This window comes from Eleutherodactylus coqui, chromosome 3 (assembly GCF_035609145.1).
Source record: "Eleutherodactylus coqui strain aEleCoq1 chromosome 3, aEleCoq1.hap1, whole genome shotgun sequence".
Classification (NCBI taxonomy): domain Eukaryota; kingdom Metazoa; phylum Chordata; class Amphibia; order Anura; family Eleutherodactylidae; genus Eleutherodactylus; species Eleutherodactylus coqui.
Genome location: NC_089839.1, coordinates 78,838,417 through 78,866,046, shown reverse-complemented (window position 1 = coordinate 78,866,046; position 27,630 = coordinate 78,838,417). Strand labels below are relative to the sequence as shown.

The window sequence follows — 27,630 nt, the reverse complement described above, 5'->3', positions numbered from 1 at the left end:
ATGTAATAATCCTGATTTTGTTAAAAGAGGATTGCACAATGATTGTGATGAACGTTACACAAGCCTTTTCGACTTTGTTATAAAATGAAAAAAGCTGAAGCAGCATTTTCTAGTAGATGACAGTGAATGGCATCGTGGTTTGTGAAATGTATCGAGTTTCATCTTAGGGGCATCAGAATTTTTTCCATCATTTTAAAACTCTTTCTGATGTTTCATTTTTCGCGATTGTTCTTTGCAGACCTATGAATCAGATGTTTAGTCTGCACTGTCTCACCAAGGAGACCTTTGCATTTATAGGAAAATTGTCTTCTAAATATTAGCTTAGAGTCTTAGCCTGAGGTCTCTTGTTTTGCCAACCTTCTGCCACCAGATGCAAAAATTAAAATATATAAAATTGTTCCAAATCATCAAGGATATATTTACAATGGTAGATTTGGAAACAGCATTTTTTGAAGAATCTTCATCTAAAGACTTTTGTTCTTCCATGATGAGTATCTGCTGTAGTTGTTTTAGAAAATATTTTGTCCCTTTCCATGAGTCTTATGAAGCGGTGTACTTACCATATAGCAGCCCAAGTGGCTGTTGAGGGCTCCTGAATGAAAGAGTCTGTTCAAAGTTGATCTGAATGGGTGGTGAGGACCCACACAGTTCTGTTGTATCTTGTCTCCACCAAAAGAATGGATGGAGACAAAATGCACACCCACAAGCAATGTCGACAACTTGATTGGCTCTCCTTTGTCCCCTTACTGGCTTCTGCACTGTCAGTGTCCTCGCTGGCTTCACATATTGCAAGCATTATATGAGGCCGGCAAATAGACTGACAGTGGGTCATCATCTGCACCTGGAGCAGGGACTGGAGAAGTCGGAGCGCCGGAGGCCAGTGACTCCCTTCTCCCCTTCACGGATCCTGCGCTGTCAGTCTCCTCGCATTGCAAGCATTATGTGACAGCGGCGAGCAGAGAGACAGCAGGTGACCGACTTCGACGGACCAGGGATGGGAGACAGCAGAGTGCCGGGGGCAGTGACAGCGGGGGGAAGGAAATAAAAGGCACCGACACCAGCATAGAAGAAGCTCTGCGGCCACTGCGGCGTCAGGGGTTTGACAGCGGGTCTGGGGAATGACAGGGCCGACACCAGTAGGGGAGAAGGTCCCCAGGCACTGCGGAGCTACGAGCCCACAGTAGTGCCGCCTTCAGGGGTTTGCCACCCTGGGAGCTTGACAGCGGGGGAATGTATTGGAGGGGAGGGGGGAACAGACACCACCGAAACTAGAAGAGCTGATTATCCAGCTCAGCCAATCATGTTGTGGGTGTTGGTTTTGGACATGCATCTTGTCTCCACCCATTCTTCTGGTGGAGACAAGATACAACAGTACTGACCCACACATGAATGTGCCTCCACAGGTGCTACAATGTTAAAGCGACCTTTTGGTTTCATGACAAACTTTTGTCCCTGGGCTGGAGGGTGGAAGGGATATATTACCTATAGATGATCTTCTTGATGGTCTTTTCTTTCTGCCTCTTCCGGGTGCTGTTTTTGGTAGGTCAAGATGGCTGCTTTGTAATTGGCCAGCACTGATCATGTATGCATCACTAACCAATGACTGAGCAGGTATAGTGCATTGGTAGCCCTAACACTGCCTATGCATTTTGTGTAATTAGGTAGTTGAAAGATGTCAGTGGCCATTCTAGTTGCCCAAAAACGGCACCCAGAACAAGCAAAATGGAAGGTTGCTTTAATCAAGGAACTGGAAAATGTACTTAAGTCATGAAACTAGGATGATATCACCAGGACCTGCTGTCTCAGGTGGCTAGAGGTATGGTGGTGTCAAGCAAAACCTGGAAGGGGGTTGATTTTCATGTTTGCCGTAGAGCCTGGTGTCTTTTATTTACAGCACTGTTGTACATAGGGTCTGTGGAAGAGCTGCTATAACAAGTCCAATGAGCCGATATATTCCAAATATGCCCATGATATAGCTATTCTGTTTCTAAATGCATCAGAACTAAGGTCTTACCGAGTCAGAGTTGAGAGAGAAATCTGAGTACAATAAGGTTTTAAGACTGATTCATCTCCATAGACAACTTGATTAAATCTACTTTGTGTTCATGTTGTAGGTATTGAAGAAAACGACTCCTTATATAGAAACCAGAGAAATGTATTAGATGTCATTGCCAATAGTAATGGACGAGGACTGCTATGGGCGGATGATGAAAATTTCACTGAAATTCAAACTGAGCATAGACATCGCAAGAACTGCACTGAACCAGGTAAGAATTTTCCCCACTTTTGCTTTACTCTAGTTTTGATAAATCTCCCTCATTGGGTTGTGTATCTCCATCTTGTTTTCTTCTATATTATGACCACTGGGTACCTTTTAAAAGATGTCAACACCACCGTTTGCCGTTTTATGCGGTCTTTACCTGATATTGTGATTGAGTTTCTAAGTTTCATTACATTAAAGGGAACCAGTCATCACATTTAAAGGAGATGTCCCGCGCCGAAACGGGTTTTTTTTTTTTTTAAACCCCCCCCCGTTCGGCGCGAGACAACCCCGATGCAGGGGTTAAAAAAACCACCCGCACAGCGCTTACCTGAATCCCGGCGGTCCGGTGACTTCAATACTTACCGCTGAAGATGGCCGCCGGGATCCTCCGTCTTCGTGGACCGCAGCTCTTCTGTGCGGTCCACTGCCGATTCCAGCCTCCTGATTGGCTGGAATCGGCACGTGACGGGGCGGAGCTACACGGAGCCGCTCTCTGGCACGAGCGGCTCCATAGAAGACTGCTGAAGACCCGGACTGCGCAAGCGCGGCTAATTTGGCCATCGGAGGCCAAAAATTAGTCGGCTCCATGGGAACGAGGACGCCAGCAACGGAGCAGGTAAGTAAAAAACTTTTTATAACTTCTGTATGGCTCATAATTAATGCACAATGTACATTACAAAGTGCATTATTATGGCCATACAGAAGTGTATAGACCCACTTGCTGCCTCGGGACAACCCCTTTAAGCCCCTTAAACTACATTATGGAGCTGAAATATAGCCCAATAGCCCGGGAAGTGGTGTTTCATACTCACCAGGTCCCCTGTTCTAGTGCTGTGTCCATGTGAAGTTGACACATGTACACAGCATGACTCAATGGGTGAGTCACGTTGTGTGCGCACAGTAAGTTTGTGGGGACACAGTGCTGAAACGGGGACCAGTAAGTACCAAACACTACTTCCCGGGCTCCTTGTTCCTTCATGTTGGAGTCCCATAATATAGTTTATGGGTCTCAAATGTCATGACCAGTTCCCTTTAAGTATTCTCATAGGTTGTACCTGCAGACATAAAGGGTTCCAACATGTAATGTTTGTAAGTACTTCTTTAGCCGATGCAAAAATGCTCAGGCCCAGAATGACAGAAGCTCTGGTAATAGGATGCAGCTGGCACACTTATTAGGCTAGAACAGTTGAGAAGTTGTGTTTTCATTGACTGAGGCTAAGGTTTTACAGTTTGTTGTTTATTGAGATATTTACTATTATAAGCACAAAAATGAATATTTGCAACTTTGTGTACCATGGATGGTATCCTGGTATTGCATTATTTTGCTATTTAAAAATGTACAATTTACTGTAAGGGAGGGCACAAGAAGATACAATGGATTTTTTAATACTATTGTTTGTCAAAGGGGTTTTCCAGGACATAATAAATTACAGGCTTAGGCCTCAGTCACACGGGCGCATCGGCACCCGTACACCGGCGCCGATGCGCCCGTGTGACTGCAGGAAGGAGACGGACGTACCTAAAGACGGCCGTCTCTCTGCAGCGCCGGAGGAAAGAACACATGACCGGCAATGAAGCCAGTCACATGTTCTTTCCTCCAGCGCTGCAGAGAGACGGCCGTCTGCAGGTACATACGTCTGCTGGTGTACGGGTGCCGATGCGCCCGTGTGACTGAGGCCCTAAAATGTATAAAATATAGATGAAACTGTATAGTCCTTTGCTCTGCCGGCTCACTATCAAGTACTGGAACCCTGGTCTCCATGGCGAGGAATCCAGAAGAAGCTGTCGTGCAGTGACGGGCTCATGCTGTGCATTGTCATTGTGCATGTGACTGCTCAGCCTTAGAAGAATCACCCCTGAACCCTGTGAATGACCAAGCAGTTACATGCACAATGAACGGCACATGACCATTTGCTAGGTTAAAAGTGGCAGGGACCAGGGCGCCCCGCTCCCTGCCACTTTTAGGGTTTTCCAGGATTTGCAAGCTATAGAAAAAGAGGGGAAAATGTAGACACACTTGCTCTTCGTCACTGTGAATGACCGAGCAGTTACATGCACAGTGAACGGCACTAAACGGGTTTTCACGCCCGGCAAATTTATGCTGCCCTCTCTGCAAGAGGAGGAGGCGGGCCGCAGCGGGAGCTAGTGCACTAAGCTCCTGCCCCCTCTTGCAGTGGGAGGACAGGACGGGGACAGAGCTAAGGCCCGCCACCTCTCATTGCAAACAGTGGTGAGGGGCGGAGAGAGGGCAAAGAGGTAGCGGGAGCTCAGTTCACTAGCTCCCGGAGCAGCGTATATCGGCCAGGCTTAAAAACCCGACTGATACATGCCTGTCTGAATAAGCCCTAAGGCTGTCTTCACACTTCACGCTGATTTTCGTTGCGATGCGAGAGCGCAAGAAAATGTAGAATTCTAAAACGTATGATTTTCAATGGCTTGATTCCCATCTGTGATGTGATCTATCATGTGATGTTGTGAGATTTGCAAATTGCTGCCTGCCCTCTGTTTCTGTGTTTTGTGATTTTTTTTTTTCCTCGCCCATGTTTCCCTATGGGGCCTCCACTTTATTGCATCACAACGCATGAACTTGCAATGCTCGTGCAATGCATTTTTAGCATTAGCAACACCTTCTTTCGTTTATTGCGCAAGAAAATTTCAAGCAGCAGTGATGTGTGATGTTTGCCCAGGAAAAGCATTGCTGACGCTCTGCCATCGGATGAGCACATATGCGATTTTGCCACGATTTTCTCGCGGCGATATCACGATCACCAGTGTGCCTTTTTGCACACGCCACAGCGCAACATCTTTATAAATAAGGCTTTTTGGTGTTGCTATTGGCGTGTTATACTGTACATTGCGCAGAATTGCGCTGTTTCACACATCCCCTTGTGTATTGCGCACGCAAATTCCACCCATTCCACAAATATACAGCGTAAATACGCGTAAATACGCTGTGAATCCGGCCCTTAACCTAAACAGCTTCTTCATCTGCCTTATTAGCCATCAGTCTGTATTGTGCTTCGGTCTATACTGTATTGTTGCACTTTCTGTTGTATATTTTCCAAGCTTGAGTCCCTGAATTACACCCCGTTTTCTGTAGTATTACTTATATGCTAATTTTCATAAACGTCTCCATGTGTTACAACTAAAGAACATTTGATAAGAGCGACCATATAACCGACGAGGGCCTACAATGGAAATTCTTTGGCTTATTTTGCTTGTTTTATCCTTTTGTGCTCATGCAAAATCTGAAAGAAATAGTTCAGGACATGAGCAAATTTAAGTATATAGAATAATACGAACCAGCTGGGTAAAGCTGGTTTGCATAAAGATGTAAAAATATATTCTGGGCTGAAGACAAATATAGGATGTAAGACTGTATGGAATGTGCTATACAATGTTTAGCTTTCCTGAGCATTGGCTGCAAAACCACAGAACCAATGCCAGTAAAACTTCACTGGAATTGATGAACTGGCTACAATATATGTGCCTGACTTGAGTAATATGCATGACTGTTCATTTACATGTCAGCCTTAACTTCATTCATTTTGCCAAAGTAAGTTTTGGGGCTTTTTTTAAACCAAAGATTGCTATTTCTGTTATAAAAACCATATTGTCTGCATGGACGTCGTATGATCCCGCAGTTGCTGATGGCGTGCCTTTTTCTGATTACACATCCTAGGTAAAATATGTATATATAATTTGTAGAATATGCACAGGAACTACGTTTTTTAATACATATAATACAATAGTCCTCTATTATGATTGGCTGTCCCAATTCTTGCAACTAAAATAAACTTTGTCATTGAGGGTTATGTTTGGCTGGATACAGACGCGGCCAATGCAGTAAATTGACATTGACTCTTGATTTATTTAGTTGGGTATTATACAAAGAATTATACAACTCCTGACGGAAATTGCTGTGCATGTAAAGATAAAAGTTGCAAATGGTAACGCTAAAATATACAACATATTTTGTAATATTTATATGTAATATAGTAACATAGTATGTAAGGCTAAAAAAAGACATATGTCCATCCAGTTTAGTCTGTTATTGTACATTATTAATCCAGAAGAAGGCAAAAAAAAACATCATGAGTTCAGGCCCCTCTTGAACTCTTTTAGTGAGTTTACTATCACCACGTCCTCAGGCAGAGAGTTCCTCAGTCTCGCTGCTCTTACAGTAAAGAACCCACTTCTATGTTGGAGTAGAAACCTTCTTTCCTTTAGATGTAGAGAGCGCCCCCTTGTTACAGTCACAGGCCTGGGTATAAATAGATCATGGGAGAGATCTCTGTATTGTCCCCTGATATATTTATACATAATTATTAGAGTGCCTCCTAATTATAGTCCTGGGTATAAATAAATCATAGGAGAGATCTCTGTATTGCCCCCTGATATATTTATACATAGTTATTAGGTCGCCCCTCAGACATCTTTTTTCTAAACTAAATAACCCCAATTTTGATAACCTCTTGTGGTATTGTAGTCCGCCTATTCTATTTATTACTTTAGTTATACCTGTGCAAGCTCTGCTATGTCCTTCTTGAGTACCGATGCCCAAAACTGTCCACAATATTCCATGTGACTTGTAAAGAGGCAGAACAATATAGTAATATAGTATGTAAGGCCGAATGAAGACAATGTCCATCTAGTTCAGCCTGTTTATCTTCCTATGTTGTTGATCCAGAGGAAGACAAAAAAAAACAAGAGGCAGGAGCCAATTAGCCCATTTAGGGGAAAATTCCTTCCCGACTCCCTAATGGCAATCAGACCCTGGATAAACCCCTAATATTTCCCACCTGCTGTGTACCCAGATTAACAATTAACCTAAGATTTATATCCTGTAATATCCTTCCCCTCTAGAAATACATCAAGTCCCCTTTTAAACTCCTCTATGGATTTTGCCATCACCACGTCCTCAGGCAGAGAGTTCCACAGTCTCACTGCTCTTACAGTAAAGAACCCTTTTCTGTGTTGGCGATAAAACCTGCCTTCTTCTAGATGTAGCGGATGCCCTCTTGTTACCATCGCAGTCCTGGGTATAAACAGATCATGGGAGAGATCCTTGTATCGTCCCCTCATGTATTTATACATAGTTATTTGATCACCACTTAGCCTTCTTTTTTCCAGGGTAAATAATCCCAATTTTGATAGCCTCTCTGGGTATTCTAGTCCTCCCATTCCATGTATTAGTTTAGTTGCCCTTCAGTACTGTAACATCTTTCCTGAGCACCGGTGACCAGATCTGTACACAGTATTCCATGTGGCGCTTAACAAGTGCCTTATATAGCGGTGGAATAATGTTCTCGTCCTTCGCCCCTATACCTCTTTTAATGCACCCCAAGACTTTATTAGCTTTTGCAGCAGCTGACTGGCATTGGTTACTCCAGTTTAGTCTACAATCCACCAGTGCGCCCAGGTCTTTTTCCATATCATTTTTCCCTAGCAGTACCCCATTTAGTGTATATTGGTGACATCTGTTTCTCCTACCCATGTGCATAACCTTACATTTTTCAACATTGAACCTCATTTGCTATCTTTCTGCCCAAGCCCCCAGCTTATCTAGGTCAGTTTGTAGCCGCACATTGTCCTCCGTTGCATTGATTATATTGTGTAATTTTGTGTCATCTGCAAATATTGATATTTTACTGTGCAGCCCCTCTATTAGGTCATTGATAAATATATTGAACAGAATGGGGCCCAATACTGAGCCCTGTGGCACCCCGCTAGTGATGGTGGCCCAATCAGAGTATGAACCATTTATTACCACCCTCTGCTTTCTATCTCTGATCCAATTCTTTACCCAGATACACGTTTTCACTCAATCCGAGCTGTCTCATTTTATATATCAGCCTATTATGCGGCACGATGTCAATCCAGATATATGAGATCAATAGACTCTCCCAGGTCCAGCCTAGAGCTTACTTAATCGTAGAAGCTGATCAGATTGGTCTGACATGATAGACCCTTCATGAATCCATTCTGGTGAGGAGTTATACCGTTGTTCTCCTTGAGGTATTCTTTGGTGGCGTCTCTCAGGAACCCCTCGAATATTTTTCCCATTACTGAAGTGAGACTTACCGGCCTGTAGTTACCAGGCTCACTTTTGGACCCCTTTTTGTAAATTGGAACCACATTGGCAATGGGCCAATGTTCTCATCATGTGCCCCAATGTTCTCATCATGAGGCATCCCACGATCCTATTTGCCTTGGCAGCAGCTGCCTGACACTGGTTGCTCCAGTTAAGCTTATAGCTAACTAAAATCCCCAAGTCCTTTTCCATGTCAGCTTTACCGAGTGGTTTGTGCAGTGTACTTGAGTGATGAACTTTACGTTTTTGCATGCATCTGTGCGTATTTTACTGTATTTTTTGCACTCACATATCCTGTGTACTTGCGTGCAAAAAACCACACAAACATGATCTTGTTGATTTCAATGGGTAAATGCATTGAATTAGTTTAATATGGGCTATTTGTGCTATGCACACGAAAATAGAACATGCTGCTTATTTTTTGTTGTGAACGAAATGCCCGTGCAAACTAAGCTCCTGTTAACAAACCCTTTGAAATCAGTGCTTTCTATTCACTGCTTATCGCATGTGCAAATTATGCACACGTAATACGCAGCGCACATGTGTTCGTTTAAATAAGCCCTTACAAAGAGGTTCCCATTCTTTGAGCCAAGCTCATACAATCTGAATGGCGGTCATGTAATACTACATTATGTCTGGCATACCCCATCAAAATTAGCTGTTTCCTGGGAAGAGAGACCTGGAAAGATCAGAAGTTTGCACCAATGACTGCATCTTCAAAGATGGGACAACCCCATTATATCCTGTAATCTTTATCCTTGTATTACTAATTAACGCACTTTTCAATAAAGATCCACTTTCAGGAACGGTGATCAGTAGGGTGTAAACATTGTGGTGTCTAAACTGTAAAGACATCAGTTGTAAAGATCTCAGTTGAAATGAAATAAGCGATGGGTGTGCCAAGACAAGATCCACGTTGCTGGCATTTGTCATAATGTTCCATTGTTCACAGCAGAGAAGAACGGTTCATGCTGTTATTTCTTAAGGATGATATGCATCTTATAATAATATATTGTATAAACATTAACTGTATTTTTCTTTGTGAGGGACTTTTTTAATAGTACATATCTGGCTACGGATAACATCCGCGACTTGTGGCTTAGTGGAGGAAATAAATATTACGTCAAATAGCAACCTGATGTTTGTTGAGGCCAGCTTCACCTGAGCATAAACGTATTGAGGATGGCTTCACACTGGTGAGAGTAGCGCATGATTTCCCAGCGCTGCAAGGCTGCGAGAGATCGCAAAAATATGAAGCCAATGGCTGCCAATGGCTCCATGCACATTTGCAATGTTTCAACGCTTGCGATGCAGATTTCAAACAAAATCGCGATCTCGCCCATTGTTTCCAATGGGGCTGCCGGCAGCAGCGCCAGCCCCATTGAAATCAATGGGGGAGGATCGCGATCCTCTGCCATTGCTGTGACAGCAGTGGCAGGGGACTCTCCACGACGAGGATTTTTGGGGGAGGCTTGAAATATAAGATCCCACACACCCCCTGAAAATAATCAATAGCTGTAGAAAAAAAATAAATAAATAAGAATACATAACCATAGTAGCGCTGACATCTCCGGCACGTCTTCTTGCAGGTCCCTGGCACTCTTCTTCTGCTTCTCTTCTGACTGGAGATTTAAAATCCCAGCCCCCTGAAAGCACTGCCTCTGATTGGCTGAGGCGGAGATTTTTAATCCCCGGCAGTCCAAAAGAGCAGCAGAAGAAGAACCCCAGGACCTGCAAGAAGGCACACCGGAGATGACAGCGCTACTTGGGTGATTTCTTTCTTTTTTTTTCTATAGTCATTGATTATTTTCGGAGGGGGGGGGGGCTATATTTCACGCCCCTCCTGAAAATCCTCATTACGGAAAGTCCCCTGCCACTGCTGTCACAGCGGTGGCAGAGGATCGCGAGCATCTCCAATTAATTTCAATGGTACTGGCGCTGCTGCCGCCTGCCCCATTGGAAACAATGGGAGAAGAACAGTATCTCCTGTTGTGGCTGTGACAGCCACAGCAGGAGATTCCTTCAGCCCTGCTGGGATGGGAGGCTGTTTCACTGCAGAAACACCTCGCATCCAGGGCTTCCAGAAGGATTGTGAGAGCGATATCAGGACGTCATTCACATCCCAATATTGCTCTTGCCAGTTTGCAGGAGACTTTACTCACGCCTGCGTGTTTGCGGAATGAACAATTTTTGGGCACGCAGCGGCATATTTTACTGTACTCTTTGCCTCCATAAGTCATGGATAAATGGCTTATGGGTTCCCACATGTTTTCTTTTTCCAGTGGAGTTATTCAGTGTTTCACACATCTCCTTGCGTATTGTGTGCGCATTTGTACACCCCCATTGATTTCTATGGGGGCCTTTGGTGCGGAAGTACACAGAAATATAGAGCATGGGTTCTATTCTCCCTGCAAAGTCGACCGTTTGAAGCTGGCCTTATTTAAAGGGAGTCTCTTTATAATTAAAACCACAATTCTTCGGTGCAGTATAAAAGATATTGTCCCAGGGAAATAAAAAACTGATCAAAAGCCTAGAAAGATTACTTACTTTGACTTAGGACCTTCAATGCCTTTGGCACATTGGATGACAAGAAAATACCATGGTTGGTGATCAAAGGCAGCAGTTTTGACATTATTGTATGAAAGACGACAGTGTACAAATCCTCTATAAATGAACAATGTCAGGTGATCTTTTGCCTTCTCCACCGATACTTCACAGATTCCATAAGATAGCAATTTTTGCCAGTCTTGTCTAATGAAGGCATCGAATGTGTCCAGCAAAACAGAGTCAACATTTTATGACTCGGGAGTAGGTGGCTGCATATCAGGCCAGGGGTAAATTTTTTCATTTGTAACCCAATCATGGTAAGTGACCTTGAAAAACAATAAAGGCAGCATTGTTAGAAAACTTCAGGTCATTGGTTAATACATGTGGTCGCTATTCATGTTTCAAATTCATATAATATATAATACAGTTGCGATTATGACGGTGTTCAGAAGTCATAGCTTTGTAATGGAAGTAAGGTTGTAGACCATATAAGGCACAGACGTTAGAAAGTTGCCCACGCCTTCCCGATACAACACTGGACATCAAGTTCGGCATTCGTCATGTTCGTCATTGGGGATTCTACTGCCTAAGTAGGCATACCAGTCAAGCTCTTGCAGCCACTGTTGTTGGTTAACCATGATTGAGGCATCTTTGGGTGTGGCATATCCAACTCACATAATCTGTGACTTCTCACAGTTAATCCATAACCATCCTCGCTTCTTGTTCCAGATGAATGGAACTGCTGATGATGTTTGTTGGAGTTTTGGGAGTGTTGATGTGAGGAGAGCTAGGTCATCCACCAAGTCCAAGTCAGTAAACCATTGTAGTGAGAATACCGTGCAAGTAATACCCCTAAAGCAATTCATGGGAACCAATAAAATCCTTCTCCATAAATCATCTCAGGAAAAGCTAGTGCAAAATTATCACGACTATCCGGTGCAACAGAAACTTCAAACAGCCTAAGGCCGGCTTCACACGAGCGTGACGGGCTCCGCCGCGGAATATTCCGCAGCGAAGCCCGTCACGGCGCCTCCGAGAGACCCCATACTTACCAGCGGAAGATAGCGTGAAGACGCTTCCCCGCCCACCGCCGCCGCGTCATGTGACACGCCCACCGCGTCACATGATGCGGCCAGCTGTGTCACGTGACGCGCCAGCCGCGTCATATGACGCGGCGGCGGTAGGCGGGAAAGCGTTTTCACGCTATCTTCCGCTGCGTTACATGGACGGCTTCCATTGACTGCAATGGAAGCCGTCAGCGCGTACACCCGCGGCAAATAGAGCCTGCCGCGGGTGAGGACGGGAGATTTCACGGTGCGGAATTCCGCATCGTGAGCATTGTGCTATTAGGTTCAATAGAACCTAATAGCAGCGGGCAACGCAGTGGATTTTCGCCGCGAATTACGCGGCGTAAATCCGTTCGTGGGAAGGAGGCCTAAGGAAGAGGGATTATCTGATAACCAAGAAGAATTCCACAAATACAGTTAATTTTTTGGAAGAACTCAAAGGCAACCTGTCACCAACTATAAGCACTATAAACTAAGGCTGTCTGCACATGAATGGATTTGCATTGCAGAATCCACGTTCGGCGTCCGCACTGCGGATCCGCAGTAAGTATGTACTATGAAAAAGCACTTCTTCCGGCATACTCGCGGAATCAAAGTGGAGGAAAAAATCACAGCATGTTCCACTTAGTGCAAATTCCGCATGGTCAGCTTCTATTGAAGTCAAAGTAAGTCATTCGACCAACAGCCCTTTCGCAATTAACATTGCGGACAGGTTGCGGATTCCGTGGGATCTCCTAACGACGGGAAACATAAACATTTAAATAAAATCTGTACAGCGCATGTTTGATGGTGGCTTGTCACAGCCGGATAAAAGGAGAAGACAGGTACGCGCAGTCTCCAGATGCTGTCAGAGCCGGATTTTGCTGGGGGTTCCCCGACCCATTCAAGTTGGTTCGCTTTCACATCTGTGTTAGCGCTCAATTCAGGGTTTCTGTCTGTCTGCTCTGTTTTTAGAAGAGAGAAACGGAAATGAAAAGGAAAAAAACGGATCTGTATTTTACCCATTGTCTTTAAATCGGGTATCAAAGAAACAGAAAACAAATAGAAAGTCTGTTTGCTTCCATTTTGTTAGTTTTCTTTCCCGGAATTAAAGCAAACTGAAGCCTTTCTTTTTTTGAGACTCCATTGAAATCAATGGGGGGAAAAAACATCAATTTCTTTTTTGTTTTATTTCAATTTCTCTCCTCCAAAAGCAGAGCAGAGAGAAGGAAACCCTGAACTGACGCAGGTGTGAAAGCAGCCTTACAGTGCTTCTAGTTTAGATGCTGTGTAGTCTTGGAAGCCTCTTCTCATATAAATATTTTATGGTCCCCTGTTGCTGTTCTGTCCTTGGTAGGCAAGCTTGACTCTGTTCAGAAGGCTGTGCAGACACACACCTATTCATTTCCATTAAAGCACGCAAGTACGGCCTTCTGGAAAGAGTCAAGCTGGTGTACACGCCCTGACTTCACCGGGAACACCGCAGGAATGGGAACTAGGTGAGTATGAAAATATGCTCGGTGAACTCCACATCACCTAAAGTATAGTGTATGGTGCTTACAGTTGATGACAAGTTCCCTTTAATTGCAAGTTTTAATATAGAATATAACGTTCTTGTGGCTGTGCGTAATTCCGCGTCTCCTCCCTTGTGTTTTAAGTTCAGAGCTCCATTAATTTTCATAACGATACCGTTCTCCTGTAATAGACATGTTTAACTTCCTGCTTTTTCTTGTATAAATGCAAATTGCACCCTCTGATGTATCTTCTCTTATATGGTTTTATTACGGTAGAATTAGTATTGGGTTACTTCCTGAATTTACATAATAGAGAACATCCATAAAAACAGATATAATACAAGCTTTTATTCTTACTGACGTTAGTTATAGACATATGCTTTAGGGCTCCTACACACGGGCGCATTTTTGCAGGCTTTTGCGTGCAAAATATGCAGAGGATAGAACCCATTGATAGCAAGTGTAATGTGATATTTTGTATTTCAGTGCATCTCTTTTTAAGAACTGACCAGTCACTTGGTGGGATTGCTGTTAAATAACCACATAAGTCTGATGTCTTAAAGTAAAGTACCCTTATTAAATCCTGCACTATGCTGACTGATAGTCTCTATACACGAGCAGAGAAAGAGCTATCATTCTTCATGCTGTGGGCATAGTCGCCGGTGCGGCCCACCTCTTTGACTCAAGATCTCCATTCCCGAGTCAAATAGGTAAACTTCAAAGAGTGTTTATTCTGAAACACCAGAGTGTTTCAGAATAAATCAGCCAGCATGAACCTGGTGACAGGTTCCCTTTAACATATTTGAAGGTTTCCATCATGTCTTCCTCTCCTTTCTTTCCTTCGGGCTATACAAGTTAAGCTCTTTAAGTCTTTCCTAATTTTTTTCTTAAGACCTTCCACCATGTCTTTGGACTCGTTGTACTTCTATCAATGTCTTTCTGTAGATGAAGTCTCCAGAACTGAACACAGTATTCCAGATTTGGTCTCAGCAAAGCTTCATACAGCCGGATCACAATCTCCCTCTTTCTACTGGTTATACTGTATGCCTAGCAGATGAGAATCGAGACAGTTGATTTTAAGAGATATGTTGCAGCCTAATTTCTAGAAGGTTGCTTGCAATCTCAACATACCCTGTTTCCCTGAAAATAAGACATACCCTGAAAATAAGACATAGCATGATTTTCCAGAATTTTTGAGGATGCAAAATGATTTTTCAGGCTTTTTGAGGATGCTTGAAATATAAGCCCTACTCCAAAATTAAGCCCTGCTAACAGTTAATTTTAAAAAGTCAATTTAACTAGTGTCCAGGCAGCTAAACATGTAAAAAAGTTAAACCTTTTTGAACAAAAATTAATATAAGACACTGTCTTATTTTCGGGGAAACATGGTAGTTATCAGCTCGCCTGTTACCCGGGAAAGCATGTACTTATTACACCATTAAAAGCTTCCCAAGCTGCTTTCTCATTACCCTGGAAACCATACTAAAAGTTTTAGTCCTTAGAAAGTTCACAATTTTGGGGGCCAACAAAGACACATTCCTTAGCTTTTGCTTCACTCGACAGTGGAAACTTTCCTCTGAGCTTCTTGAAAACATCTCCATCCCTGTTCATTGCTAGAAATCAGGTTTGCAAACAAATTCCCAAATATTAACCATTGATACCTTTGCATCATCTTAAATGGACTCTATGCTAGAATAGAGAGCTAACTAGAGACTTTAAATGTCATTTTATTTTTTGCATGTTGAAATCAATAAGAAATAACTATTTTCAATGTTGACCAGTTATCATTCTATAAATATAAAATAATTAGCTATATTATTTTTATTGGGATATGAAACTTAAATTTAAATTGATCATTAAAGGGGTTTTCCAGGCAGCACTCATTGTCATAGTCGGGATATACCGGGTTGGAGTGGAAGCAGCTGCTTCAGCCCCTGTGTAGTGGCCGGTGCTTGTAACTGCAGGCATAGCTCTCATTGAAATCAATGGGAGCTGCACCTACAATTACTAGCACACCTCCCATTAATTTTAGTGAGAGCTGTGCCTGCAGTTAAATGCATCAGGCACTACACATGAGTCAGAGTAGTGACTTCTGCTCCAATCCGAGTGTACCCCGGCGGGCGTTCCCTGGAAAACCCCTTTAATGGCTATACGTACGTGTTATACAGTCCCAGCTTGGAGTTGATGATAGTACTTCTACTACAAATTATTTATTATCCGCATCATTGATCCCAAAATAAGTCTTCTTTACGTTTTCCAGTTATTGGTAAATACTCTGTAAATTCACTGATGAAATAGTCAAATAAGGACACGACAGTTCAGTGCCCTTACTGCACAGACCAGATCCAGATCAAACCATGTCTGAAAACAAACCAGCACTTTGTCAGACGAGGTCTCTTTTCGGTGTTTTGGCATTTGCCACTTATTGTTTAAAGGCCAGCATGTCCCCTGAAGGCTTTCAAATAAATAATATATATAACAGGATGTCTATTGAAATCCAAATATGTTCTCTCTCCATTTCTGGCCCTCTTGCCAAAACCCTTCTGAATTCTTTATTGTATCTGATGGATGTCTCCCAAACTCAGTCTTTTAACATGGTGCCAAGACATTGATAGCCGATTTGGCATTTAGATGATTAGTGGCTTGAAATTACTTAATGCCAGCTACAGAAAGAATTAATTGCATATAGTTTTTAATGACTGTTTTGGCAGTGGTTACCTGCTGGGTACCCATCTATGTAGATCGACGTGTAATGTGACCTCTTTAACTATTTGCACACTCCACCAGCTACTACCGTAACATGTTATATGATTGAGAACTATGTACTGCTAATCCTTTTTATTATATGTCATGTTGCTTAGAGTAACTCTCCAAGCAAATATTCACAATTAGTAAAATTGACTACTTGGGTCATGCAGCCTAGCAGAGCCATTACTTCATTCACTTTAGTCCCTGAAAAGTAAGTTTTCCAAGATGCTCTGATCATTATAAATCTTTTAACAAGATGGGAAATTAAAAAAGTGCTTGCATATCGCTACTTTTTACAGGAGAAGTTGCAAAAACAACGACCCATTCTCTGATAGCACTTCCTGCTCTGCAGCTATTGGCTGAAGCTGTGCCTCACGGACTTCCTCCCACAGTATATAATGGTGGTAATACTGAGAGCTATGTGATCCCCTCTGGCCTCATGTCCACAGGTGGGACAGATTCCGCCCGCGGGAGCCCACAGTGGGATCCGATGGTGTCTGTGGGCGAGGATGCTGCACGCATGCGTAGTACTTTTTTTTTCTTTTTGAACTGCTGCTTTTTTTTTCCTTTTAAACTCCTGCTTTCCCGCAGATTGGACGGCTTCCATTGACTTCAATGGAAGCTGTCCGTGCGAGATCCACAGCAAACTGGAGCGTACTGCGATTTGTTTTCCGGACCGGAAGGTCTGCAAAATAAATCTGCATGCTTTAATTAAGCTGTGGGCGCCTCTGCATCCCTATGGGCCGCTTGAATTGCGGATCATCTGCGCGAGTGTTTTGCACGGATTCCGCAATTTAAACCCGCCTGTAGACATTGGGCCTTTAGGGGTGTTTTCTGGTCCAAATTCAGCAGCAATTAGTGAGTTCTCATTACTACCAGTATTTTATAATGCACAGAACACCATGAAAACTTGCATGTGAAACTCCAGAGTAAAAGAATTAACCGCTCTAGTATGTTATTTGACCATAGTTGGTTCTTTGATGGATTGTGAAATTTGCACAGAGTTTCACTTTAAGGGTGTTGTCACATAAAAATGTTGCTGTTTTCATGGTGCTTTTACTTGCCTTTTTTTTAATGCACTTTTTGTGTTGAGAAACTCAGCAGCCAGTCATTAGCAATAGGTTAGTGCTGAGTAATGAATTACGCTACACACATAGTTTTTGTGGTCTTTTTCCTCACTTGTCTTAAGTGTGGCATTCTTTTACACACTTTCTCATGAACCTCTCTATAGGAAAAAAAAAACGTGTGTTTAAAGAAACTGCCAGCCCAAAAATGCCTTTTTTTTACAAGCCTCTAAAAATGACATAAAAAACTATGCATGAAGAAAGTTCAAAAGGGTTTTAGAACATTCTAAAAAAAATAATTGCACCTACATATGGAAAAAACACCCACATACCTATTATTTGCTTTGCTATCCCAACACCACTAATGCGCTTCTCTCCTACCATCTGTGTTTTTTTTGCTGAAGCAATAATGTGCTTTACAACCACATAACCACGCCAAGTGGTCACTGGCCACAGAGATCATGTCAGTATGTACTGCACATGGCCTTGGTGGCAGAAACTATCATATTGTGATTTCAGCGTTGGTATTGATCTAAAGGGAGAATCATCCATGTGTTGCCAGAGCTAATGTTGTTTCGTATACCTTACCTCACACCCTATTAGTCTTGGAATCTTTTGGGTTATTTTAAACTATTATGTGCTTTATTTCTGAAGCAAATTGCTTTTCTAGTTGTAAAGTTACCAGTCCACAATGATCAGTCCTCAGCACCACTTATCCTAATCACATGCACCCAGAAGACCTTCTGCCGAACCCCATGTGGATCCAAGGTCAAAACAATATATGCATAGATGGAGTTAGAAAGACCCAGAAGTGGCCGTAGTGTTGCACTTCTTTCCTGTTTAAGATACAATAACATAAGACATCTCTTCCGAAATCATTTCTTGGTGCCTAAGCCCTTGTCTTATCATTTGTATGAGTAGGAAACCACAATATCTGTGATTTTCCCCATGCTATCTACTATTTAAATTGGATACTTCTGCCCAGGGCCAGGATAAGGCTACGTGGGGAATCTTTACCCTTGGGCATACTGTCAGGAAGCATGTAGAGGGCATTGTCTTAAATCAATTAGTCATTAGTAATTTTGTGCACATTCAGCTGCTCATACACTATTTTTGCAGCTCTAACTGGAATCTAATGTGGTACAGAACTAAATTTGTGGCAGTAGCCAGTATTAACCGAAAGTTGATGGTTGAGTCTCAACACAGCAGGACTATAAGATCCCGCGGACATTTACATGTTTCACGTACGATGTTGTGTATGTTGTGTATGATCCTGTTCAGTAAATGTTCTGTTGGGGCCTTTTATGTTGGAGAAACAGGACAAAAACAGAAAGCAAGGATGATGGCCCATCGCCGCACAATTAAAGAAAGAAAGAAAGAAAGACAGAATTACCTGTGGGCAAACACTTTTGTAGTCATGAGTACAACATAGAACACATGAAAGTTATTATACTTAAAGGTAATTTCAAATCACAAAGCCATAGAAGAATTTCGGAATACAAATTTATAACAACTTTTGACACTTTCAATAGAGGGTTAAATTCTTCAAGAGGGTTCATGCATGACTGGGAAGTATGAGAAATTTATAGCACAGATAACACTCTGACCTGGTGACCCCCTAACACTAATTCAGGGTCCATAAAACCTTCAGATCTTTATCAGTGGACTATTTAAGTATTTATTTATTTCTCTACTCATCCTGTTGTGGTATTATTTTCAGTAAAAATTAATCACATCATGTCTGTGCCTTGTCATAAGTATATATAGCCATTAAAAGGTATCATATCTACAAGATTACTTGGTTTCTCTTGCTTGGAACAATCACATTGTACTGTAACTCTAAGCTGCAGTTTTCAACACCCCCTAAAGATGTAAATGCAATACCTGAAATCCTCTGCGCACATTCAGTTTTTCAAAAAACTGTTTATTGCCACTTTATGACTGTTGTGCAAGTAGTGGGGGTGCATTCCCTGCCTTAGACATCTGCTATATGTCTTTATGGTCCTCCCGTGCTACAAAGTAAGATGACCATCCACATTAGCTGAATTATGCCCAAACGTGACAATTTTGGTGAAATCAACCGACCATCTAATGTGTATGAGGGTATCCCTATCAGATGTCACAGGGAAATCAGGATCAGGTACATTAGATTTCAGCATGCCTGATCCTTTTGTTTTCAAGGGAGATAAACCAACATCAGAGGACACATGCACTCTTGGCTAAGCATTCAGGTATATGTAGGAGTCAGGAACTGTCTAAGGGCTCGTTCACATCAATGCTTTTTGGTTCCATTATCCTGCTCCATTATAGAGCAGGAAAACACAGCCCTGTATGGAGGCAAATATGATGAAAACGAATGGCACAGAATGGATTACATTTACTATAATTGGGTCCATTCGGTTTCTGGCCTGGCTTACAGCATTTTACAGGGTGAAGTAATGCTGCTAATAATGTCTCTATACGATATTTAATTAACCTTTGAAGAGATGCAACAAAAAGTTGTAAAAAACACTTTGAGAGATGGCATACAATTTCTTATTTAACATAAGGTCTTTGGGTTTGCAGCAAGATATGTTTGGAGTCTTAAAAACTGAAAGAATTACCAGTTACAGAAAACTCCTATGTTTCCTTAAGTACCGTGCAGGATGCCGAAACATGTCATGTGATCATCATGGCAACAGCATCCTGGTCCTCTACCAAATGTTAAGACAGACATCTGTTGTGCATCATAAATAAGTCAGAGAGAACACCATTTGCAGATGTGTTCAATTAAACCCATATTACATTTCTTGCATATACAATTTAACTTTGAGGAATTCGATGTATTCTCCTGTGATCTAAGTACACGGTCCACTGTGAAGAAATTTGTATTACAAGCTTGATGTCTGAAGCAGATGACCTGATATATGAACCTTGAAAGGTAAAGGTACCAGCTTAAGGTCCACAATTGGTGGAAATAAGGAGTTTAAATTGTAAATGAAAATATAGAATGTGGAATTTTTTTCATAGCGTATGGACAAGAGTGGCCCTATTTATGAATAAAGCAGTCATGGGTTTCGTATCTCCTATAACTTCCAGGGACAACATAAGGGTGCATTTTGCTTCATGAGTGAGAACTTGAAATTGTGTCCTTTGCTCCAATAGTAAAAGAGAATTTCACTATTGGAGATTATGGGTAACAGAACAAGTCTAACATTTTACCAGCGCCATAAGAACTACATAACAATAATTGGTGATTTTTCTTCCACTCGCGGTATATGCGATTTATATCTGCAAGTGTGAGGGAAAATTCAAAAATGCAAGCCTTTCAATGACTTCGTTTTACCGAATCCACAATTCAAATCCAGTCGCGTGAGACCGGACCCAATGTGGTGGTATCATAATCATATTGACTTGTACAATAAGTAGAATAATATTTATACCACATGGTGAATGTCATTAAAATAAATCCCCAAGAGACAATGCTAACAATGCTTTTTTCCCATTGCCCTCCAGCAAAAATAACTTATTCAATACATTATATATACCCAAAATTGCATACTATAAAAACTAGAACACGTTCCACAAAATACAAGGTGTCTTACAACTACATTGAAGAAAAACTCTACCGGCCTACATACTATATCACCCCCACCCCCCATATTACATAAAAATAGTGGTGCGCAATGCTATGTCAAATTTTGCTTCACTCTTTGAGCTAGAAGTATCTTGTCTGTTATCCAATAGATCAGAACTTCCCAAACTTTTTCTGCCCAGGCCTTACTAGCCTGTATCGTTTCCTGGCTATTAGGAAGTACTTTGAAGGGTGGGATTCAAATTTTTAACAGGTCCCCAACCTGACAGATTAAAAAATGCGTACAAGGTACATAAGATGTAGTGCAATGCAGAAAATGATCCTTAAATTGATAATCAAATAAAACTATTTCATTACCTAAAATATATGTTAATGCAGTCATCAACACTAGAACACCATTCATTACAGCACTAGAACCAAGCCCAGTTTATAAATACAACACCAAACCCAGTATAAATACAACACCCACTCAGTACATTAAAACAGCACTAGAACCACCTTCATATCATAAATACAGCACCAGAACCAATATCATAACATAAATACAGCACCAGAACCAGCTTCATATAATAAATACAGCACCAGAAGCAAGAGGATAACATAAATAAAGCACCAGAACCATGCAACTGACTAAGGAAAATGAGGTCTTGATCCGATCAGCAGGCTGCAGGCAGCAGCAACCCATTACTAATCTAAAGCAGTGTGGCCCACCAGGAATCTGTGTGAACTGGCAGATTGCCAGTCTGGGCCTGATACTATCTAAGCTTCATCTCTTTATGTTTTTTTTACTGTGTCCTTTACTCAATGTTCTTCAGTCACAAGTGTCAGAGAATATGAGTGCACTCCAGGATGGAAAGATAATGTCTTTACTGTAGAAATAGGAACACTGTGTAACGCATTTCAGGACCAAACTGGTCTGTTTGTCAAGCAGTTGCACAGTTGCCTATTTTCTGGGATGCCGTAGTACAGTCAATAGATCACAATATATTTCATTTCTGTTATCCAATCTATTTTTAAATCCCTACTTCCATGGACTGTGCCCAGCCATGGTACAACAAAAGGCAGTGGGCTTTATCATTTTTCAACCACTAAATACATTGAAACTGCTTGTGTTCGCATTAATGCCAGCTATGACATTTTCCGGCACAACGTTAAAGTTTTGCAGTAAATTTTTATTGAAGAAATACAGAATTCCTTTTCTCTTCTCTTGTTGTATAGAATGTTCCCGCAGAGGCAACTATTCCAGGTTTTCTCATTATAAGCACACCACTACTGATCAGATATAACTTGCATGCAGTGAAGGATTATCATAAGTACTGTTTTTTTTTTCAAAAAGGACCGTCTGGCTGCATGGTTCTACAGCAATGGCCGCCCTAACTCTATCACCGTTTCTTTTTTTCTTCCATGCTCACCTGGGCACACAGACAGATTGGTCAGAATACAAAACCAGTTTGACCTTATGTTTTATTATCTTTATTAATAGCGTAATTGTTGTGTTATTTCGAATGTCACATAACCCCACACACAGGCTGATAGCAGTCATCTGTTGTCCTTTTACTTTGCATTATATGTCGAAGGACTCTACAGTGACTCACTGCTGAATATTTGACTCAGCAATGCTGCGTGGATAGAAAGAGGAAAAAATATGCAGTTTGATGCAGCTTCACAAATTTTATAGCAGTTAATTAACTCCAATGACACATAAGCCTTTGCTTGGTTTTGTTGCATTGTCTAATAATGCTATAAATCAATATTTGATCCTATCCAAACAGAGGATTCATTGGAGGTGTTATTGCTGCTGAGCGCTGTTTAAAGTAAACCAAACTGCGAGCGTGTCAGCTTACAAGTGGGGTTTCATTTAAAGTGTGGTTTGCTTTAAGTGTATTAGAAATGAGAAAAAAGTATCTCCTGCGCTCAGGGTGACCCGTGGATTATTAACCGTGACTACCTGCACGCCCACCTTTATAGGTAGTCACAGTTGATATTCCACAGGTCACCCTAAGCGCAGGAGACACTTTTTTCTCATTTCTAATTTTCTTTACTTCTGGAGGTGCCACCCCCCAGACCCTTCTCCGTGCATGCTCTCTTTTGCTGTTCCCCACCTGGGACATGGTTCTCCCTCCCACCACCTGTGACTACCACAAGTCTCTTTCTCTTATGTGTTCCTGAGCACTTACATCCCAGGTACACAAGAGGCGCTATCCTATCTCCTTCACTCCATTTTTTGGATTTGCTTTAAGTGTGTGATACTTTAGATTTGGGGACTTTAAAAGGGAGTCATATCTATTTACTGTTATTTTTCTACATATTTTTATATGAACCATCCCCATTTAGAATGTACTCCATAATTGACAATGCAGTCCAGTGTACATTTTGCGCTATGTATGCCGTCATTAAACAGCTGTTCTAGGGTGCATACTGCTGTACAAGATGTGAACATGTTGCACGTTTGGAAGCCCAGATTATGGATGTAAAGAAGCAGCTTGCAACACTGAGATCCAATGCCAACATGGAGAGGAGTTTGCTGCTCAATGAGCAGATACTTCCTGGGACAGATGTGGGGATGGACGGTAGCATGGAAATAACAGTTAAAAGGAGGGGTACAGGGAAGAGTGCCAGGGAAGGTAATCCTGAACTAGCACACCTCAACAAGTTTGCGAAGTTAGCCGATGAGAAGAATGCCATTATGGGGTTAGTACTGTTGCAGCATGACATACCCTCTTACCACCATGCCCTTCTTGCTAGACCAGGGGATGTCGATTCTAGTTAGAAGGGTAATAGGGGTGCTAGGCAGGTTAGACAGGTCCTGGTAGTGGGGGACTCAGTTTTTAAGGGGACAGACAGGGCAATCTGCTACAAAAAGATCGGAATCATCAAGCACTGTGTTGTCTTCCTGATGCTTGAGTTTGACACATTGCTGATTGGGATGACAGATCACTGGGAGAGGCTGGTGAGGACCCATTGGTCATGCTGCACATTGTGGTCATGGTCCAGTGTTACATGGAACATTGTGTACAGTTTTGGGCAACGGTACTGAAGAAGAACATATCAGAGCTTGAGTGTGTTCAAAGGCAGGCAACTAAAGTAATAAATGGAATGGGTGGACTACAATACCCAGAGAGGTTATCAAAATTGGGTTATTTAGTTTAAAAAAAAGACAGGTGAGGGCCAACTTAATAACTATGTATAAATATATCAGGGGACAATAAAGAGATCTCCCATCATCTATTTACACCCAGGACTGTGATTGTCACAAGGGGCGCCCTCTATGTCTAAAGGAAAGAAGGTTTCTATACCAACATAGAAGGGGGTTCTTTATTGTAAGAGCAGTGAGACTAAGGAACTCTCTGCCCAAGGACGTGGTGATGGTGAACTCACTAAAAGAGCCCAAGAGGAGCCTGGACACCTTTCTTGAGTGCAACAGTACTACATTTTATAGTCACTAGATTACTTCAGAAGGGATTATTCTGATTGTCAAAATTGCAGTCAGGAAGCAATTTTTTGCTCATGAAATGAGGAAAATTGGCTTCTACCTCAGTGGGGAAGGGGGGGGGCTGCCTTCCTCTGGATCAACATTGGGGGGTAACAAGCTGATCTGGGTTTTTTTGTTGTTTGTTTTGCAGCTTTATATACTATCTTACTATGGAATATTTAATCCAATGTATTATTTACCTGTAATATTGAAATGGTTCTCAATTCCCAGTCATTGTTACAAAGACCTGTATAAAGGGTTAGACATTGATTTGTAGAAATGCTGCCATCCAATAAGTGGCACTGTAGAGGTATTGTTCCATCTTCCTTATTTGCAAATATTTCCCAGAGGAGCATGCATGGCCCTATACGTCCTCTCACTTACCTTCTAGGTGCTCTCCTTAGAGAGTGATAATAGCCCTTCCGACACATGTCATAAGCCTCTCACTAGTCAAGCCAGAATCCTACTGTGCACTAATGAGGGGCAAAAACCCCAAAACAGCTGTCTGTGTATGGATTCTGGCTTGGTTTTCAATTCCCAATCATTGTTGCAAAGACCTGTATGAAGGGTCGGACATTGATTTGCAGGAATGCTGCCATTCAATTGTTGGTGCTGCAGAGGTATTGTTCCATCTTCCTTATTTGCATATATTTAATCCACACACTAGGAACAAACCAAGCCATTCATAAGAGCAGTAAAGATGATGGCTAGGAATATGTCCACACCCAGATGTTCCACTAGTAATGCTTAAGTACTTTCTGGGTCATAGCAATTATGTCTCATATAGAGGATAGGTTCTGAAATGTTACAGAACTATAGCAATTTGTAGCTGCCTAGTTATATCACAGTCATCATTAAATAGCTTTATAAGTCTGCTAGATGCTGTATGGCTACCACACCCTCAATAACCTCAATAATGTTTATAGTAACAACAGAACAATACTACATGCAATATTACATTTACTGCTCCTTCTGGTGACTTTTCCAAATAAGCTACCATGTGTGTGCATGAAGAATAACACTATTTCTGACCATTCCATGACTTGTTTATGAAATTGTTCACTTGTTCCCATCTGCAGGCTGTATCTTTAATTCTCAGTTTTCCCTGATGGGTAGAGATTAGCTGCTAGGATGTCTGTCATGCACAAGACACATAGTAGTGCAGCCCAGCCCACATGGAATAGGATATCTTCTTTGCTATTTCTCTGTAGCACAACCTCATTAGTAACAACAGCATGGAGGACATTATACAGCAGTACTGAGCAATGTAACTGTGAATCCAGTTGCTGTGAAACAGTAAAGAGCTACCATTAGCTGCAGCAGTATGTCTGTATGACTCTCTCTGCTTCTCTCCCATTCTGCAGAAGCTTCCTGCTCCGCCCTTTTCTTCTCCATATACCTCTATGGACAGCATGAGTCAACACCCACCCCCACTTCCTGTATTCTATCTTGGCATGTGTGTCACTAAAGACATATGTCACATGTCAGCAGACAGCAAATTAAAAGGAAGTGAGACCCCGTGGTGGCCAGTACTTTTGAGTGATTTTTCAGCTCAAAGAAAGATCATTTAGGTAAATGTAGTGGTCCAGAACACCATCCTGGTCTCCTCCATAAATATCATACATGTTTTGCCCTATGTAGATGCACTGTGCAAAGCTTTTCTTGTCATATCCAGTGTGTGTGTTACACAGCTGCAGTGTCTGAAAGGTTAACTTTAATAAAATCATTGCATGCCTGTAAATGTATCAGTTTGTCTTGTCATGTGGTACAAGTGAGCTTATAAATGTGAGTGTTTGAGAGTGGGAAGAGGTCTTCCATCTTGCCTGCTATAGAGTGCTAATACGTAGCCGCACAGAAGCACCTTCAGCTTCCATGTAGGTGAAGATGGAGGAAGAAGAGCGACATGCCATAGTGTTTGGAGTGTGGATGTGAGACGAGTGAGTCCATGCAACAGGGAGAGAGAGAGAGAGTGCACTACCCTAGTTTCTAAAACAGGTGCCCATTCACACCACAGGCTTCTCTTATGCAGTCGTCCATCATTAGGATCGCACAGAGGTACTTTATTGAGACACCTACGCATCTGCCATACGGCGTGTATATTGGCTAAGCTTTCCTGAGTAATTGTTTGCCAGAGTGTATGCGGAGTGACCACTACCACCCTTCCTCCTCTGGAGTGCTCCCAGTCCAGGAGCGGTGCCATACAGATAAGGTTGACTGTAGGGCCGTATTTATCCTGTGTATCCTCCCTACCTCTGAGCTATAGCCTGTAACTACTTCAAGTGAATTGTACCTGTATTACCTGTTATACAAAGTTATTACCAAGCAAAAGTACTTTACTCTATAAAGTTAGTCACCAAAAGTTAATTTCTAGACATGTTAAAGGGGTATTCCAGAGACTGGGCAAAATCTACAAAATTTCCCTATTGTTTTCACTTATTGCCATTATTTCAAATATTCCTCTAAATCATTGAACTCTACTTTTTTGCTGATTTGGCCACTGTCGCTTTCCAGGCTGCTTCAGATTTCCACATGGTTATTTAAAATTGTCACCAGTTACTGATAAGTGCACATTTACAACTGTACAAACTGTGTCGTAATTAGGGCTCAGTCAGACGAGCGTTTTTTTTACATATGTATCGGTGCACCAAAAAACCCGCAGAATGCATACATAAAATTCGCACATAAATAATTCGGCCCCATTGAAATCAGTGGGAGAGGATCGCTATCCCCTGCTACGGCTGTGACAACTGCAGCAGGGGATTCCTTGGATGTGAAACCTCTGGTTGCTGTCACATTCAGGGGTTTCACCTTGTCAAACCCCTGAATGTGACAGCAGAGGAGCATGATGCTATACTTTTTCATTCAATGGGGCCAGAGCTGCTGCCGCCCCATTGAAAGCATTCGGATGAAGACAACCTCTGCATGGACTTTTGGGGGGTGCGAAAATCGCATTTCCATGTGAAGCGAAAAATGCTGTCCTATCCTTTACAGATGCAAATTTTTAGCTCTTGTAAAAAACGAACATGTGACTGCTTTCATTGGAACCATTGGTTCTAATAGAGCTGTTTTTAAACGCACCTATTCATGCGGGAAAAAAACGCCGTCTAACTGAGCCAATACCAGAGGTGTAACTTAAAGCTCCTGGGCCCCAATGCAAAATCTGTAACAGGGCCCCCAACTATAATTGGATACCAATGGAGAACTAAATGGGGGAGAGAGACCACAAGTAAAGCAATATCTCTGTAGCTTTGTAAAACAAGTTATAGCATTATATTGCAAAATTACATGTTGTCGCTTTAATGTTGAAT

General features: G+C 42.0%; 1 protein-coding gene across 1 annotated transcript in view; it reads left to right on the top strand.

The window, feature by feature from the left end:
• SLC24A3 (solute carrier family 24 member 3) overlaps window positions 1–27,630 on the top strand; it is a 327,458-nt gene that overhangs the window by 60,644 nt on the left and 239,184 nt on the right. The window contains exon 2 of the mRNA XM_066595769.1: window positions 2,115–2,267. Within this exon, the coding sequence (XP_066451866.1) occupies window positions 2,115–2,267 (153 nt within the window). The remainder of the gene's footprint in view (window positions 1–2,114; window positions 2,268–27,630) is intronic.